The following is a 19,999-nucleotide window of genomic DNA, read 5'->3' on the forward strand; positions in this document are numbered from 1 at the left end:
GAAAAAAAAACCTTTGTGTGTTTAGGCAGTCTCTTTCCATTCTTTCTTTCTCTGTGGTGGTCTTCAGAAGCAGAGAGCATAATCCTGACACAGACAACTCCTCTATATTTCATCTATTTTGAAACCAGACATTTTCCTTTTCCCTCTCCCCTGCAATGTTAGGAGTAAAGCCAATGATTGCTCTTTCAAAGATGAACTATAACTACTACAGCAAATAACTGAATCCCCTCGTACGCATTCCCTCCTTGTAAGGATGGAGCCACTTTCTTTGCTGCCGTTCATAATGATCTATTCATGAAAGTGGGTCTTACTTATCAAGCTCTCTGGCTAACACAGATAAATTATTTTCCTATCTTTCCTTCTCTTTTCCATCTCAAACTGTGAATTTTATTAGTTTTAGTCTCCGCCGTATTTATTTAGAGATTTATTTTGCTTGATTTCTCAAAGAAGCAGGGTTCGTGTAATATGCTGTCTGCCAGTCCTTTCTGGTTCTCCCCGTGAGAATATCTTTTGAGTCTATAGACAAAATGTGGTGGTGTGGAGATGTTAAATTTGTTACGTTAAACGTGGAGATCAGAGACGTTAAGTTTGTTCCAGTTTCATGACACTTACTTATCCATGGAAAAGGTAAATGCTAACGGTGCCCTGAGAGACAAAGCAACTTGCTTGGGACCCGTGGGCAGTTTGAAGGCAAGGTTAACTTGCTCCAAGTCTTTCTCTTCCAAAAAATATTAGAGGTGCAGTTTACTACAAATGTAGAAAATGCTGTCATCGAATTCCTACCAGACTTTATGTAATGGAAAAACTGGTGATGCTTGCCTGCAAATTAGAGGAGACCTGCTCTGTTCTGCTGAATTAAACAGCTGAAATACTGAATAAGTGGGTTGATCGGGCAAGTCTTGCAAAGACGCTCCGCTTACAACGTTGGCTTTCTTGTGGTAGTGAAGAGGGATGCACTGAATGTACAAACAGGATGCTTAACTGTCCCTCTGCATCTCTCCCAGACTAGAATTTGAGGGACTCTTTGAAAGGTCATGAAGACCTCTGCACGCGTGCTGTGAGCTAAGTGATTAACTTCAAGGTAAAAACAATTTGTAGCTGTTAGTTTATGAATACTCACTCACTGCTACAGCTTTTGTTGAGGGTCTTAAAGTATTTTGTGGCCTTTCTGAATTCCTTTTTTTCTTTGAAGGATCAGCAGCACCTTGATGGCATGGTGGTGCAGGAGATCTCCACGGTAGCAGACGCTTTCTATCTTCTCTAGTTGGAAGATGGCTCATCAAGCGATTTTCTATTTTGTGAAGGAAAAAGTTGATGTTTCCGGGTACAGAAATTACTGTTTCTCTTGCTTCTTCTGCTGTCAGACTGAGTGTTTTCTGCCTTGTTACTAGTAATTTGTCAAGGAAATGTCTGACACTTTGTTCCTGAGAGAGCTGGGTGGGCCAGCTGGCTGCCACTTGTCGGAACTGACTGCTGCACGAGGTCTCCTCTGACTTCTCCTTCGTCAATGCCATTTGCTGTTTTCAAGGCGGAAGGAAAAGCTCAGCCAGCACAAACAACCCTGGGTACCAGCTTTTTTGTTAAACCTCTGATTCTGGGCTTAACACCAGGGGAAAATTGAAGTCAGAAGGCTTTTAGCTGTTTGTTTCCCTACTTCCTTTCTCAATATTTTAGCACGTTGTGGAAGGAACCAGAAAGTCAGTTGTCTTTCAGTGCAACTGGCAGGTCAGACACAAACTGTTCCCTTTCCTCATTCTGCCTTGCTGCAGATTGCTCTGCAAGGGACAGAAAATCTTCATCAGTACAAGACCAACCATGTGCTTGCCAAAGAGCCAACACCATATTTTTAATATTTGACTCCTTTTTAAGGGGTAGTAGCTGTGGCTGGGTATGTTCTACATTTCTTGAGTTAAAGCAATTGTTTTCTTCTAATTTTCACAGAATCACAGAATCAACTAGGTTGGAAGAGACCTCTCTGTTACCTGCCAAGGCATGAAATGCTGTTTGTGTGATATGGTTAAACTGGTTACCGAAGTCCTTAAAAATGTTTCTGTATAACCAACCTTCTTTCCTGTCCTGTTCAGATTTTTTCAGTGGCTCCGTTATTGGGAAATGTTGCTTCACATTATTGTGAAACTGGCAAAAAGACTTTTTTTTTTTTTTTTTTGTTCACATTCAGTAGCTTTCAGTCGCAAACGGTTTCTAACTGTGCAACCGAAGGTTTCAGATTTTTGTGTTCTCATCTTAGAAAAAGGCTCCAAGCAGGCTTGGGACAAAACCAAAGTTTATTGTGTTGACATGAAGTAGTTAAGCAAAAAATCACGAATAATATTGGCGGACTTGCAAAATTTTTAGTTATCAGGAGCAGCAAGAATATGGCAATGAAAATAATTCTGTATGAAATAGGGAAATCGTACTATGCGGGTATAATGAATAGACCGAGAAGCGTGTGCTCGAGTGGCAGTACTGACCGTGGCTTTGTGCAGCTTTATTTTGGTTGCAGCCATTTTACGACCCTGAGCTTTCAATGAGTCTGCAGAGAAATTGGAGAAAAAGATCGTGAATCGTTATTCCACATGAGAAAATAACCCGTCATTTCTCACTCAATAAATCAACCGCCGTAAAACCTGCACAAGAGCATTCAGTGGGGTTTCCAGATGTGGCGCGGGCTTTTAAAGCTGTTGAGGCTAATTCACAGGTCAGAGGATCAAGTGGCGATTGCCTTCCTGCTGACACGCACAAGCATGAAGATGCTAGATGGGCAACGACCTCTAAGCGTAGCTGTTTTCCATCCCTTCTTTCCAAAGAGGAAGAAAACTGCAAATAGTACGTGTCTTTCTCAGCCGCAGATGCTCTTCTCAGTCAAGGTACTCAGTCAAGGAAGAGAGGCTCCAACGTTTGCTTTCAGAAGTGGCTCTCGGGAAAGATTGCGCAGCTCCTGCTCTTAGGTGGATGCTTCTTGCTGAGTCCTGTTGGTGGGGATTCCTTGTGCGGCTCAGCTGAGATGCGGTGCTGAGTGAAACGCAGTCGAGCTGCTGGCTCGGCTCAGCGTGTTACAAACTGCACTTCGTACAGCAGCCACCTAGGAAAACGTCTTGTTTTAGCCGTGCCTTTGCGGCAAGCACACTGCGCTTCTACTGCGAAATAAAAATGGGACTCTCAAATCTGTAAGCAGATTCCTTTTGCAAGCGGCAGCACGTTTGCTTTGAACGCAGTGATTGACGGCATTGCACGCTAGGAAATAAAAGCTGGTGCTTCAGCATGACAGCCTCCACTCCTGGGCAGAATGAAGTGCACGTTGTAGTGTCGTCTTCATCATTCTTGGTAGCTGTGATCCTTCCCATCTCTGCAGATCCAACGTTTATTATGTGCCCTTGCTCCTATAAAATGGCAAATAACATCCTGAATCCTATAGCCTGAAATTTTTATGAAAACAGTCTCGAACTGCTACAATTCCTGGCTCTGCTATGCCGTTCTGAGTGTCTGTGTATGTCTAAAACATGTTTTCGGGAATATTTCCTACTCTCCATTAAAATGTGGTGCGTGGCTTGGGACGGTTCAGTGGGACACAGACACAAGCAAGGCAATTTGTCAGGTGCATGAGAAAAAGCGAGCATATGTATGGAATGGTATCAATCATGTCAGCTGTAGCATCTCATTGCCTGGTCTGACAGGGAATAGACAATCTAGGAAATAAGTAATCAAATGTCTTCAAAAGTAAAAGGGGATCCCGCTGCTTGGTTCTCGCTGGGCTTTACGACTCTGCATTGAAAAATCCTTGGATGAATCCTGAACCTTGACGTTGCCGAGCTGAGCGTGTGCTAGGGATCAGCTGTCTCACAGCAGCGCCTAGCGAGATGTGCTCTTCCAGAAACAGGTCCAGGACCTCCCTGAACCGTGAGTAGTTGAACCTTAAAGGAGAAAATGATCTGATTCTCCCATTCCTCTTGTCACAGATGCATCCTTCAGCTTCTGGTCTTTGTTATTGAAAGTGCTGTTCGTAGTTACGGTGTTCCGCTGTTCTTACAGGTCTTGAGAAAGATCAGGCAGGCAAAACCGAGCAAGTTAAAGAGTATTTCTTCCCTGCCATGTCCTGCTAAAGGAGAGCCCCCTGTTTACGTTGTGAAAGCTGGCGATTCTGTAGTTCCCGACAATTCGCGTTGGGCAGGAGCAGCCCAGAAGTCACGGTCTGTCCTGCCGTAAATCACCGCGTCGTTCTGCACAGCATCATAACTGGATCTGCATCCGTACAGGAGCAAAATTAACTGTTTGTAAATCTGTCGGCTCACCGTTGTTCTTCACTTAATGTTGAAATGAATAGTTCTGTGTCTCAAGCTCCACGCTCCCTTTAAATGAAGCCCTCCTTTATCTTTTAGGGGGAAAAGATAAGAATAAGAGAATCCTTTGCATGATCTCCGTGGTGTATCTGGCTGCTTCTGGAAGTTGCTCTGATGCATTTTGCAATTAAAAGGACTGAAGTGGTAATAACTTGGAAGGAGAGTGAGGTGCTGATGGCCAGGAGGCAGCAGCAACCGTCTGAAATCACGGAATAGTAAAAATACCGCTCTGACTTTATCTCTGATGGTCACCTAGTCCAATTTAGGCCAGCACTGTCACCAGCTGCGGTTTTATTTAGCAGCGTTTTGAAAACCTTCGGAGATGAGATTCCGCAGCCCCCGGGGCAGTTTCTCTGGGAGCTGCTCTTGCTCTGCTCTGCTGAATGTTTTCCTGATACCCAACGTGAGCCACCCAAGCTGCTGTCTGTGCCCGGTGCTCCGTGTTACACCGGCTGGCTCTGCAAGGAAAGGTTTGAATCCACCAGCTGGTGGTGGTCATTAGTTTCCCCTGGGTTTATCTCCTCATCGAGTAAGGCCAGGTCTCTCAACCTCTCTTCATGGCCCACATCCTTCAGATTACTGGTGGTAACCTTCCAACCATGCCTAATTGCATCTGAAGCGTCATTGTGCTTCTGCACCTGGGGATCTTTGGGACTTCTCACTGGGTTTGCCCCTGAAGGCACGCTGCGTTCCTTGTGGTGGCACAGAGGACGTGCTGCCCTGCTCGCGAGAAGCTCGCGGCTGGTTCCCCAGCCTCCGTTTTCCATTCGTACCGAGGTCATCAGCTGAAATTTTCAACCTTCAAAGCCGATTCTTGCTGGGGGAATGGGAGGGACCCAGTTTCGGAATGAGTCTGTCTTGAGTCACATCCCGAGGACTGCTAGCGAACAGCTAATCGCCCGAAACTGAGCAACAGGCTGTGGTTTCATGAAGCTACTTAAAATACGAGAGAAAACTACAGGCAGTTCTTAAGAAATCATGAAACTTTGTCCCTAAAATTTAAAACTTAAGCAATAATTATATCCAATCTTATGCCAGGCCCTTCTTCTAAGTATGCGTGACTTTTTTTAGTGGTTTTGTTTAAACTTCCTAGTTGGTTTTTCACATCGATGTAAACAAACTGTAACTGTTTTTAAAATCCTAAGCAATTTTTTTTTGGAAAGCAGTAACTGCCGTCACTCTCCCATTTTCTATTTTGCTTTCTCTTTGCGTATGTAGATCTCTGACTTATTTTCGAGAAATGATGTAGGTATTTAGTAGTTATTTGTACTGCTAGCACATGTACAGAGGAACATGTACACTGTACCTTAAACCAAGGTAGGTCTCAGTCTTCAGCTACCTCACTCTCCCATCTAAGCACACACTTTCAGGTTTGTTTCTGTTTGCAGACTCTGGTCTCAACAGACAAACACAATTTTGGACTCAGGCCACAAATATCCCAATAGACCTTTTTTTTTTTTGTTTTCTGGAGACATGCTTGTATGAATTCTTGGAAATGACATGAATGAAATTCAGAACCATTTATTATATATTATTGAAGGTGACATGCATAATGTATATTTGCTTGAGTGTTCTTGTATTTTTATGAAAAACAAAAGAAAAAAATCTTCCTGGCTGTTACAATTTAGCAGCATAGTGTAATTGTTTTAAAAATTAGGGAGTTGTAACACAAGATAGTATGAAAACTAATTTGTTTCTCCTTTGCCATTAGTGTTTCAGCTGGTGCTTCAGGACGGGGTTTCTTCACATAACATTGTTTCTATCAATAACCTTTAAGTGCTTGATGCCATCTGCTCTGAATGTTTAGATTTTCTGTCTGAATTATAGAAATTGTTATCTTGACAGTGAAAAAAAACTAACAAAGGGTGGGTATACGCTGATGCTTTAAAAATTCTGAAAGTCCATAAAACTACCTTGCTCATTAAAGACCATTTAAGTAGTTATGGACATAAGACATCCATTGAGGCTTTTGGTGCGTAATGTAAGCGTTGTAACGCGGACGTTTGCTGGCATTCCATTCGAGTTATTTTGTTAAAATGCAAAAAAAGCAAGTAAAACTTCAGGTTTTAAGTTCATCTTTAACTTTTGTTGCGTGCAAGTTGAAAGTGTTTCTGACTCTATTTTAAACAAATTTATTTTCTAGAAAAGAAAGATGTCACGCAGAGCTTGGAAAGCTACACAGCAAAGTGCCCTGGCACAATGGAATTCATCACTCTGCCAGATGGTTTGAAGTTACCTCCTGTTCCGTTCACCAAATTGCCTATTGTGAGGTAAGACTCCAAAATGCAATCTTTAACTTTTCCACAGGACCTGTCAGATTTTAAAGGATACTGGAAGGATGTAGTCTTCTCAGTTTGCGTAAGCTGTTCACAATAACATGAAAAAATGTCAAAATGTCAAATTGTTTTGAGAAGTTCTTAAGCAAAAATAGAGCCTTTGAGTAGAAAATACTTTCTGTGGTCTTTAGTTTCAGAAGGAGAGAGATTTTTTTTTTAAACTGTCATTCAAGAGTTTCTGATACCGTCTAAGAAAAAATATTGTATAATTGCAGCTGAGTTTTAAGTTAGATACCTGACCACACTGAAAGTCCACCAGTTGGTTGCTGTCTCCATCCACGGAGCTTGGAATTTTGCTGGGACTGTTGCCTTTTGTAGCTGTTCCTTTCCAGATGCATTTTAAGGCTGGGCCCTTCAGTGGCCTGTTCTAAATCCACATTGCATTTTGTGCCCGTGTTCCAAAGCCCGTCACGCGGTCATTCCAGTGAATAACACCTGGTTTAGACTAAAGTATTGGAGAGAGGGACAGAGAGGGAGGAAACAGCCATTTGGCATCACTAGTAACAGAAAGTCTTTGTCAAGAAGTGCCTTTTGGAAGGAAAGGTAATTGCTATTCAGAAAAAGTACGGGGGAAGTTCCTGAAAAGAGTTCTCGGAGAGATTTGAGTTCTCTGTGGGAAGTCATCAATGTTTCACGAAGCAATGTTCTGGTATCACAAAAAGATAATAAAGTGTATAACCAGAGAGTGAAAAGTGTATTTATTTGCAGATTACTTTCAGTAAATGTCTCTAAAATGAAATCAAGGTTTTACACCAAGACCGGTTTTCCTGCTGTAGCTAGTTTTACCAAATCCTCTCTAACTTCTTTACTGCGGGAAAACGTGCTGTCTAACTGTTTGCAGTTCATTTACGGTGATGTGTCTGCTCACACGAGCAATTTGCTGTGTGGGAGTTGCTCTCTGACAGCACAAATTTAACCTGAGCACGTACCTGAGGTTGGGTGCACACGGGCAAAGCACCAGTGGTGTTCTTAAAAGTGCTTTGTCCCCTGCTGGGACCAAGTGCAAAGCCGCGCATCGGTTTGCCACCTGGGCCACCCCACGTTTCATGTCTGCTCCTGGGGGAAAAACGCAGCTTCTCCAAGGTCTTCCAGCTTTGTCCTCTCAGTGCCCGGGCAGGATTTGGTTGGCAGTGACCGGCTATCTGGGATGGCTTTGCAGGTAGCTGTGTGCTCAGTGGCACAGCTCACACTTCGGAGAGGCAGCTGGTACCAGCTTCTCTGCCACATAACACGCAGCGTGGACTTACAATCCTAAACCTGTAACTGGCAGAACCACAGTTACACATGAGAGTTGGGAAGTTGTACGATTAATTCATTTTCAGCTGACCTTGGGGTGGATTTAATTTCACTATAACTCTACGTATAGTTCTAAACTAGTCATCCTGCATGCTTGCAGTCATGAGAAAGGTGAGCACAGTTAGGTTTTTCTGCTCAAATTTAAATTCCTGCTTTAGGATGAGCTGAATTACTGAATCCCATTGCTTGTATTATTGGCTGGTTTTCCATTGACCTTAAAGATGGTTGATGGCAAGTTCAGGTACCTGTCTCTGTTAGACAATTTTCCTGTATACATTCTGAATATATAAAATATATCCCTAAATACATCCTGAAGGTGAGTTTCTGAAGGCCAGTCAAAACTTTTGCCAACAGATTAACAATACTTCAGCGGGGAACGACTCTTGCCTTTCTCCCTTAAAACGTTTTCTGCTCCGAGAGAAGCACATTTTCTGTTTCGAGAACCACGTTACATTTCCTTGCTGTTCCGATGCCTTGCATTAAGACATTGCTCAGCACCCAGGTGCAGCGTTTAGCGTGAGCTTTTGCTGACCCGGCTGCAGTTGGAGCGCTGCTGCAAACAGTTCCTGCAGTTCTGCCGTGGGGTGCGACACGGGCTGGGCTGAGGAGACAAACAGCGGGACTGCTTAACAGGGAATTGCTGATCATTCTCCTCCTCCCCTGCCCCTTCTTCTTGTCTTTTGGAAGTCCTATAAAAGCCACAGTGATAAAAATCCGTTAGCTGACAAACTGTTTAGTTGCATTTAAATATAAAGCCTCCAGTTACATCTACACAGCAGGGCTAACGTATTTTACAGCTGTCCAGCTTGTCTGGAAAATAGCTCACTGCAGGACTGCAGCGCTCTTTGAGTTCAATCCTGCTAATTTTTGAGACACAAATGATAAATGTGCAGAAATGGGGTTTTGGCCATGGTTGAATAACCCAAGCTTATGGTTCAATCTATGCTAGAGCCCTCTAGAAACAAACTTCTACTGCTGCCGAGTTCTATTTACTGTTGGCATTTTGTAGTCTGTTAGTTTTTAATCCATTTATTGTGTGGTGCTTATTTTGGATGCAGATTTCTTGATCAAAATACTGTCAAGCATTGAAATGCTTTGGACAAGTCAGAACACAGTAACACCATTACCCTTTTCTCCCCCGTACCTATAAAGCAATTGAAGAGATTTGGCTTGGAAAAGTCTTCATAGCTCATTACTCATGTTAGTTAGTATTTAAAGCCTAGAGCTGTCCTTTATTTAATTATTTACTCCTGATATTCCATACAGTCAGATTCATTTCTATTTTTTCTGCCATGTCTTTTAACTGGAAACTTGGTCTATTATTGACAGACTTTAAATATGATAATATTTTTTATATATACTCTTGTAACCTTTGAACTTTTTTAACATTTCTAACGTTGTAGTGCAATATAGAAAGCTTTTTTTTTGCATTTTTAATTGTTTTGATGAAGCTCCAGAAATTAAGAGCACACAGGATGGGAAAATGTTCCATTGTAGCATACTATGAAATTATCACCTAGGATTTTTTCAAATACAAAATAGGAAAATTTAATGTCTTTCTATCCTAATAGATGCACTGTTTGCTTAGGTAGAGTGTTTTTAAAAGTATTTTCATTTGCCCTCTGAGCAAGTTTGTTTTCAATTAATACAGCTTTTTTCCAAATCCGAGATTTTGTTCTTCCGGGTAGGTGTTGCAATTTTTTTGTAATTCCTAATTGTCACCCATCTGAATTCAGTAGGGCTGGGCCCAAGGCTAGAAAATGTACTTTATTCAAGCTTTTCACCCAAAGGAATTAAAAAAGTTGCTGTATTCTGTGTGTGACCTATGAGTTCTCCAGCAGGTGGCTGAAGGACATTGCTTCCCCTGCTCTGCAGCAAGATGAAAAAAGCTTACCCAACGGTTTTTATGCAATAATGGTGGATGAGATAAAGCGTTTCTATACAGAAAATAAAATTTCTTTTTTAGCACTTTGTCAAATGTATTGTTCATTTCCTCAACTAAGTATCATTCACACGTTTTGCTTTAAATCGCATTCTAATTTGACTTAAAATGCAATCCAAGAGGTATTGTGCTTGCTTCGAGGTGTGAAGTACTCAGCAATCTGTGATAGTTTCTCTTTATTCCCAAAGTCTGTTGTCTCTTATTTTGCATTTGGCTGTGATGCTGACCCTAAGTGTTCCCAGCCGATAACGTGTATTACATTTCTTGTTCCAAAATACTTCTGGTGTTCTCCAGTAACTTCTTATCAGGTGTTCTATATCACAGAGATAACTTGTCTTTGTAATATTCCTCTTAGAGCTTCATCAGTTTTAGCAGTAGCACATCATCTAGGATGATTTGGGTTATTTTTAAAACAAATTGCTTTCTTGTATGTATGCACTTTTTATTAGTGGGGATGTTGATTTGGTTGGTTGACGGAACCGTCCTTTGTTGTGCTGAGGACTTGAAGTAGTTTCGTGTTCTCAGTGATAGGTTATTGTTCTGAAATTTAGTGTAATTCTGTGACTGTGGTGAGTGACTTCAATTATCTTGTGTAAACGTTGCAAAATTGTTTTAACACGTACAAGAATGTGCTTTTCAAAATAAAGATGTTTGATTTTGTTTCTGTGACCTTTACAGCTGAGGATGGCAGATTTCGCTCGTAGTCCTCCAGTGTGAGTCGTTGTATTTGAAGAACTTTATAAAACACAAGAATTTAATCATGTACAGCAACATTCATAACCTCTTGGGTTTATTGTAGCATTATCAAAGAAGTCCAGTGAGATAAATTTTACTGTGGCAGGTGAATGGGGGAAAGGAGGGAAGAGGGGAGCTCGTCTGTGAAGAGGTCGGGGTTTTCTGGGATTCCTGTGCTTGGCTCCTCAACTGATTTCTGAAGTCTCCTAGGGTTTTGGCTGGGCTTTCTTCCTAGTCATGCCTTGGTACAAGCATACGATATCTTTAAGTACAGAATTGTACTTTAAAAGTTTACTGCTGGAAGGTTTTTTGAGGTCTTCACTTAATTCTTGGTTGTCTGCCTCACTGTGTTGGGATGTAGTTAGCAAAAAAATCAGTTTTATTTTATAGATTTTATTTAATTGGAAAACCAATTTTTTAGAAGTTGGAGATTAAATCCATGCATGATTATAAAGGGAACATTGTTGTCTCCTGTTGACTTTTTTTCTTTTTAAATTAAAACCACAAATACTTAAATTTTAACAGACTGTAGCAAAATAGCTGTTACAGTGAATGTTGCCTTTCTTCACCTTTTGTTTTTCCTTTCCTTGCTCCTTCCAGGCTCTAAGTAACGAGGAGTCGTATGGGCTCTTACGATGCTGCTACTTTTACTGAATATCCACTAACGTATTGCTTGTTCATATTTCTAATATTTAGTCTGTAATTTCCCATCAGCAGTGGAGGAGCAGTGGCTTCCTTGCTTAGTATCACAGGGATTTTGGTCTAGCAAAGAGATGGTCTAATAAATCACCCCCTTCCTGTCTATTTGTGATTGCTTTATGGGCCTTCAACAAGACCGCTCCAATTCCTGTCAAGTTTCCTTCCTTCCAGATGCAACTCTTCACTTCAACTGTTTGAAAACCTGTTTTATTCACCTTGAGAAGTTCTTTACTTGTATTACATTGTCCACTGAAATTTTGTTTGGCTTCTGGCTCAGGTTTAAGTTAAATATTTGATTACTTTCTGCACTGGAGTTGTGGTGTATCTACCGCCATCAAGATGGTTTTCCTTTGGTATTGGTTTTCTGATAACCTTCTGAAGCCTTCCCTTTAGTTTTCTGGGATAGGTGTTATTTTCCTTTTGTATTGTAGCTGTTTACTTCATGTTTTCCATTTTAGGTACTTTAATCACTATTTACTTCGTATGTCAATGAATATTTATCAGCTCACTTTTAGTACAACCTCCTATAAAATTATTTCTACTCAACAGATCTGTGAAGCTCTTGAACCTTCCCACCAGTCTCCGACCTCACAAAATGAAAAGTCTGCTGGCTCAGAATGTGTCAACCAAAAGCCCCTTCATATATTCTCCAATTATTGCTCACAATCGCGGGGAAGAACGAACTAAGAAAATAGGTAAGAATAAGAATATTTTCCAGTATTTCTCATTGTTTTGGTAAATTGGAAATTCTTTCTTGGTCAGGGAAAGCAAACCTGAATTTTTGTTTGATTTAATCAGCTTTTTTAGCCTGATGGGCTAAAGGAGCGAAGCTTTGTTCTCCCCAGTGATTTTGAAACTGGGGGACAGTTCAACCTAATTCAAAGTGGGGATCAAGTCATGTAGGTGATCAAATTCATTTTCAGAGGAGATAACTAGTTGTTTCCTTCTCAAATAAAAAAGAATTCAGACAAAGCTTAGTTGACACGTTTTGGTTGGCAGTAGCCAGCTTGGCCAGTTGTGTGTGTTGCCATGAACTAGCTGCGGTGTTGGGTTTTTCTCTTTTCTGATAAGGGCATCGAACACAATGACATTCAGATGAATAAGCTGCAGTTTCTGGGACAAATAATGCAAATCAGCTGGACAGTGGTAGTTCATCACCCATATAATTTTTGTTTTTGGTTAATGAATTGTTACTTTAATAAATAGTTGATAATTGGGATTTTAAAATTGATTTTCAGCTTTTTTTCTTTCAGGAGGAAAAGAGAGCATCCAGTTAATATCCTATTTTGATTTAACTTAAACACAGGATGCTTAACTGATAAGTCATTTTCTGCCAGAGGATTATTTAATTTATTATTAACAAACTCCTCAGTGCAGTAATTGTGTCACTGGCAGTAGATTAAACGGCTTGTTTCAAATCCTGGATTAAATTACAAATATTGGTAGTCCTTTTTGTTGCTTTTGTGCATATCACAAATGCATGATAATTTTTAACATGGGCATTAGTGTCAGCAGAGGAGAGACTCGTGTGACTTTGGAATAGAACCGATTGTGAAAACCGGAATACAGAAATGTGCAGATGGGTGTTTTTCTTAATTTTGGCTCATCATGATACTCTTTTCAGTACTGTGCAATCACAGTACTACTTTGATTTCAAAAAATTGCTAATAAAGGATAAGAAATTTAAAAAATGTCGATCAGAAGGTGCATCTTATGCTATTTCTTTGGAAAACAGTTCGTATGATTTCTCTCGATTTGATTAAAAAATAGATTTAGATTTATATTTTCAACATTCAATCTCATAAATATACCACTTTTTTTTTTCCATTCCATTTAAATAACATTTTATTGCTAATCCTGTCAAACAGGTGTTTTATGCAGTAATCTTGTTCCTTGATGGATACAAAACAGAGCCTCCAGTTTTTGGTAGCAGTGCAGGTTGCTTTGTTCATGTGCTGTGGGTACCATAGGAGTGTTACATTGTACAAAGTAGTTTCTCCTTTTAGTTTTTTATTTAGCGTAAGGAGATGTCTGAACTGCTCGTGATCTTGTAAAGCTTTTGTCTTTTGAAGTGTATATGCAGTGCATTCACTTGTAAAAGCCTCTAACGTTGGGTTCTACAAACAAAAGAATACACAGAATGAAACCAGATACTTCTTCGTAAGAAGCGGAGGAATTTAATAAACTTTGAAAATCATTAATATATTTTAAAGACATGTCTTTAATCTACTTTAATTACAAACAATGACAATAGCAAATGAACTGTTTTCTGTTATGGAAATGCGTAAGCCGTATTTTGGATAAATCATTGTTACAGCAAAGGAAATCAAGTGGTGCTGACAAACCAAAGGGAAACAAAGCCCTTTTGAAAAGTCTTAAGGAAATGTGTTCAGCTTTTGAGCTTTCAGCCTGATAAGCTTTTCTGATTGGAAACAAGAAATTGGATTATTACATTCTGGTTAAATTGCTTTGATACTACACTAGTAATGAGAAATAAACCTCAAGATTTATGACATAAAGTGATTTGTGTTGGGAAGTGCTGATAGTCTAAACAGTACTGCTTGTAGTATAACACAGTGCCAGTAGTAAATCTTGCAAGCAACGTGTCATACCTACATGAAGGTGGTTGAAATACCACTCTGAACCTAGGGCCATCTGCTGGCTTTTGCCTGTCCTTTCAACAGCTTTTCCCCTAGGGAAGCAATTCTGTAGTGTGGTCCTGGTGTCTTTTAGGAAGATCTTCTGGAAAGCAAGCCTGAGGTCGCTGGTGGGAGCCCTTGAAGTGGGGGCACCTTTTTGGTGCTGGTAGTGACCAGTGGGGATCTTCTGCAGGAATGGGATCCCACAATGTGTCCTGTTTGTTTCCCCGAAAATAATCGTCAGTAGTTTTGTAGGGAGGTAGCTCAGGGAGTGTTTGAGGGGTCAAACCTGTACAAAACAAGAAATGAGCCTAGGATCCTTTCTCTTTGAAAGAAGGGAGAGATTAAAGCATCGGGCAAATTAACAGGTTTGTTGGTTTTGAGTAAAATTTAGAAAGATGAAATAATGAGTTTCCAACATATATGTGTATATTTTTTTTCAGTAACTGGCCTTTTCAGAATCATTTTTAAATGTGTTTGCATTGAATACATTTTCAAAAAAGGCATTCTGATTCTGTGGTAGCTCTAATCCAGGAATGATACAACTTCGAGGACCAAAGTGCCTCCTTCTGGTGATTGTAAACTGTAACGGGGGGTCGGTGCTCAAACATCTTTGCTGCTCTGTGCTCTTTGGGAGATTTCCTTTGGGGACTTCAAAACGCATAAGATTTCGGACACTCATAAGGAAGTTGATTAAAAAAAAATGTACCAAACATTCCATACAACTGTGCTTTTGAACATTTTGTTTTAATCGACTGTTTTACTTCGCAGGTTTCATAGTAATATAACCTGTTAATATCTTGGGATGTATGTTTTTAATTTCCAGTAGCATTAATTGGAGTTAGACATTTGCATTAAGTATGTGTCCCTCGAGCTATCTAATACTGCTTGCAAAATGTAATCAGATAGTGATTGTGAATGTGCAATTAGAGTACAGATGGTTTTAATTGTGAATTACAGTCTTAATAATCCTGTCTTTTTACAGGACTTTTTCTAATACCCTGGTAAAAAAGTGTTGAGATTGTGTTAAAATCACTGAGTAGACTGGTTAAAAGTTAATCAGTGTGTGTTATGGATTAGATTATGGTCATGATTTATTTAATCCATGTAATGAATATTTGTTTGTGAGGACTGCAGGTCCTTGTATAGCAAATGTTGTCACATTCAGTGTAAGTTCTGAAGACAAAGTGCATGTGGTTACTGCAAGAAATTTGGAAGGCAGACATGAGCATGTGGGCTGAAAAAAGTACAAAATGGTGGTGTAAAATAATCTTTCTTCATTGCGAAGCTCCTCAGAAATTGTATCTGTGTCTGTGCTGCTGACCCCACTTTGTTAAATTTCCCACCTCCTTAAATAGAATAAAACTCCCCAAAATTTCACACTTGGCAGGGTGAGATGTCTTTAAAGCCGAACCTCTGTTACCTGTAGTGAGATATAAACTCAAAATGCAGCTTATTTCTTGGCCTGTTTACTGGTCATGTCTTTCCTAGGTATTTTCAGAAGTTGCTTAATAATTGGTGTTATTGCTTAAGAGTCTCCCTTTTGTGAGCCTCAAAAAATAAACGAATAAAAATTGGTATCAAAGGATCCTCACAGTATCTTCCCCTCCTACAGCATTTCCCAAACTTCCATAGAAAATTAGGAGGAGGAAATGGAGGTGGCGTCTTAGAATCCTCGAATCATTAGGGTTGGAAAAGACCTCTAAGATCATTTGGTCCAACCATCCCCCCTACCACCAAATATCATCACTAAACCATGCCCCGAAGCATCACGTCCAACCTGTCCTTAAAGGAAATCATCTTGCTGGTGAGCAGATGCTTTCCCCATCCCTGGAGGTGCTCAGGGCCAGGCTGGATGGGGCTTTGGGCAACCTGGGCTGGTGGGAGGTGTCCCTGCCCATGGCAGGGGGTTGGGACTGGATGGGCTTGAAGGTCCCTTCCAACCCAACCCATTCTGTGATTCTCTGATTTCTTCTTAATGATCTTTTATTTATTCTTATTTATTTATTATATATCATCAGCTATACGTAGATGAAGATTTGTTCCCGTTATTGTTAATATCCTTGTTCCCGTGGTGTTTATTTCTAATTTGGTTGCTTTCAAACCAAGTCTTGGTGATGCACGGTGCTGCGTACCTTGTACCTGCCTCCAAGCATGGGAGCCTTTAAGCTTTCAAGTGGCTACCGTTAGGGATATGTTTAAGTACTGTTTTGAACTGATGCCTGAGTTAATTTTGTCGATGTAATGTTGGCACGCAGGGGCTCTGGAGCACTACTATTATTAATATAATGAGTGTATTAACGAACACTTCCGGTCCTTTAACCCGTTGCTTTGCCTCTGATTTATGGCTTGTGTCCCTCGGTGCACTTGAACGGGACTTGGGCTGTGCAGATTATAGAGAGATGTTAATTTAGAACATAAAGCCAATCTAACAACCTGACAGCTCAGCTGATGCTAATTTTTGTACCGCTATGATTAGGCAATTCCTGCATTAATTCTGTAATCCTTTCTCATAGACTTCCAGTGGGTCCAGGGAGATGTGTGTGAAGTTCAGTTGATGGTGTACAACCCTATGCCTTTTGAGCTCCGAGTAGAAAACATGGTATGTATCCTTCTGCTTATTTTTTCTCAGCTCTTTCCGAAGTCAGAGTTTCAAATACGGTTTTCTGTAAGTCAAGTAGTTTAAAAACTAAGTCAGTCCAACCTCAGTTTAACGGTGCGGTAGTGTCAGTTCTCTCATGTTTTGCAGTGATGATGAGGTATTGAAATGAAAATCTCTGCTACTTGAAGTGTTTAAATGCTTTACTGTTACTGATCTGTAAATTAATTCTGTATCTCTCTGCATTGACTAGAACCCATGCTAAAGACTTTACTGCTTTTCAAGTAATAATCATATCCTGAAACCTAATAATCAGTGTATTCTTCCTCCTGTTATTTAAAAAAAAATGTATTTATCCTAGCTTTTAAAATTCCCACATTGGTCACATCTTTTAAAAAATGAGGAATTAAGATAACTAGTTCCAGGAAGCTTTGATTTGTTAATAGAAGCTTCGGCTTACGGATCTGCTATTCCCAGGGATAGATGTTATTTGAAAGCACCGGAAGCTAAAGCAATCAGAAGGGAGGACAAAAAAAAAAAAGGCAAGAATACCAGAGAAGCATTTAAGGTTGGAAGGTTCAAGCCCAAGCTCTCTGCTACGTGATGCAACTGTATGATATTGTTTTTGTGGACTGCTTGCAGTGTATATGAAACCAAGTGGATTGTTTTTTACCCCCTTTATGCCAATTAACAGGAGTTTTTTCATTGTTATCCATTTAAAGGTTAAAACTCCTTTAACTGCTAAACCAGATTAATCTCCAGTCAGTCCTAATGCAGTGTTAGCCATTACGTTAAATATTTTCACCTTTTCTCCAATCTTTAATATTGCATTAGGAAAGAAATCCTGTCTCACAGAGCCCACTGTTCTGTTGGGCTAAGTGAGTTAGGGTATATTTATTTGTTCTTTTTTAAATTATTATTAACAGGTCTCCTGCAGTGGCTAGTCAAACAATTTGACCTAAATTACTGGTAATACGCCATACATAAGATATTTTCTTCCACAGGAAACAAACACACCCAAAGGTTGTAGTTACAGTATAATAAAATTAATTCCTGGACACTAACACACTTGGTTCCATCAGCAGCATTTTATCTAACACAGAAGTATTCCAGATTGTTAGGAATGAAAAAATAACTGTAAAGCTGTGCATCACAAAGGACTCCATGTGGAAACCAATTTAAGAGCATTTTGATTTATAGTCTAATTTATCTTGTGTAAGTAATGATGTAATTATATATTTCATTTTTTTGGGATAATTTCTTAATGAGGAAATATCTTGTGAGTGGTTGCATACCCTTAAGAACGTGGAATACAGTTATGTATAAGGGTGTGCGCTCCATCCATTCAGTGAGCAAATTAATTGTAGTAGCATGACTCCTTCTTTTTTCCTGTTAGGATGATAGTTATGTTTTGAATTAATACTGAATTTCAGTTTTATTGGTAAGGATGAGAGGAAGGAGGCAAGCAGACTGGACGTTTAATAGAAACGACTAACGTAATTCTTCAGTCAGTGATCTATAATTGGAGTGCTTTGAGATATTCTGCTGTGCACTGATGTCATCTCACCGGGGAGAGAATGTGGGATCTCCATCTCCTAAATCTGAGTGGACAGGAGAGTGAAAAACCTGCATGGACGTGAAAGTTGGCACCATTTTGAGCAGTGGGTTGGACACGAGGACCTCCAGCATCTCCTTCCAGCCTAACTTGCTCTGATTCTCTGATCTCATCTGTGGGTTTTCTAGAGTGTGGGAATAATTGTTACTTTATCACAAGCATGAAATCTTTTGTTTTAATTTTAATAATTCAGGGTGTTTAATATTTTAAAGTATTTTATTTTATTATTAGTTATTTATTATCAATGTGTACTTACGCCTCATGCCTCCTTTTTGTCTTTTTTCATGTCACATTCTTTCCCATTATTTAACCTCAGAATCGTTTGCATTTTGAGTGTATCCTTTTTTGTCATTTAATGTCAGTTTTAGCTAGTCTGTCCCACAGCTTTTTTCCTTCAGACTCAGCACCTTACTCGTGCAGTATGACTGCTCATTCAACCTTGTTTCCAATGCCTGGAAGTCCTTTGAGTTCTCCATCACATGATTTCCTTTGGTCTTTCCCTTTATCATGGCTCACCATCAAAACGAAACTGTCTTGAAATCTATAGTCTCACTCCTTTTTTCTAATTTTCCCTTTCTGTCAACTGTCAGTTTAGTATCTTTTGTTCTTCTAGCTTACTCGCTGCATGTTAAATAAACCATGGAAGCATTGATCCAAACTTTTTATCGGGATACTTTTCCTTGTGACATCAGGTAAACAACTTAGTATTGGATACAGCACAAGTTGTGAAGGAGCATGATTCCCCATTGAAAGGCTTCTCTAGTTTTTTTCGTTATTTGAAGTATTAATGTAAAGTACATTTAGTTTATGAGACTGTGGAGGCATAACTTTGATCAGTATTATTCAGATGAAGCCCCGTGAAGTTGGAAAAGTTGATTTTTTTGTGTTTTTTTTTCTTCAAAACTATTTGCCCATCTATCTTGTTCTTGCTGTTTATCCCCTGACATGCCTATTCATGATTTGGGAATCTATTTAGATACTTATTTTTCATATTTTTCATACGTGTCCCATTTCTTCTTTCTTTCCTGTCTTCTGTATCCTGGTCTTCTTTTGGTCCATATAGTGGGAAGGCCAATCCAATGAAAGGTGCAGTAGTGTTTGTAAAATGACAAATTAAAATGCTTACTCATGGAATATAGAGGTGGTTAGGCCCAACAACTGCATATTTTGGTCAGTAATGCAAAGTAGGAGAGATCAAAGGGATGATCAGAGGCAGTGTTTGTGTAAAACTTAGCAGGTACCTTAAATCAACATTGTGAGAGACAAAAATGAGCCTAATTTCCTTTGTCAGCGGTAGATTAGACAGAAAATTTTTTGCCGTCCTTGTGGTCTAACCCAAGTCAAGAGTAGATTTGATGTTCAGCTCTAAATAAGTATATACGCCACTTTACTTTTTTCCGGGAATATCGATTTCTGTTTAGACTTGTTCAGGTACCCGAAGGGTAGCCTTTATCTCTCGTACAGTTACCGAGCCCTTTTTCTATCCAGGAAAAAAATGACCTTTGGATTTCAGACCTTCAAATAAAAACCCACAAAACCAAGCTGGGAGATCTCTAGTGTGTTTACTTCGTATCTTGGAAAAAAATGTTTAAAGCAGTGCGAAGTGTTTTAAGTCCTATAAGATTTTAACTACTTTTTCCTCTTTGTTTCTCAAGTTTCATTTTAAAAACAAATGTGCTGTCTTCACAGGCTGAGGACTGTTGTGGGAGTGTTATTTATTCAGTGAAAGCATCTTTTTATGTACTTTCTGTAGAAAATCTAGCCTTCTTACAACCCCCATTGATACATACAGAGCAGTATA

The 19,999-nt window shown here is 39.7% G+C and overlaps 1 protein-coding gene across 9 annotated transcripts in view; it reads left to right on the forward strand.

The window, feature by feature from the left end:
* TRAPPC9 (trafficking protein particle complex subunit 9) overlaps positions 1-19,999 on the forward strand; it is a 464,677-nt gene that overhangs the window by 38,404 nt on the left and 406,274 nt on the right. For all 9 annotated transcript variants that reach the window (XR_014580943.1, XM_083827405.1, XM_083827401.1 and 6 more), the window contains 3 exons: positions 6,481-6,607; positions 11,895-12,040; positions 16,501-16,586. Coding sequence is in view for 8 of the 9 variants with exons in the window: in XM_083827405.1 (XP_083683531.1) it covers positions 6,481-6,607; positions 11,895-12,040; positions 16,501-16,586 (359 nt within the window). In the remaining variant the exon portion in view is untranslated. The remainder of the gene's footprint in view (positions 1-6,480; positions 6,608-11,894; positions 12,041-16,500; positions 16,587-19,999) is intronic.

The sequence above is a fragment of the Anser anser genome (assembly GCF_964211835.1).
Source record: "Anser anser genome assembly, chromosome: 2".
Taxonomy (NCBI): Eukaryota; Metazoa; Chordata; class Aves; order Anseriformes; family Anatidae; genus Anser; species Anser anser.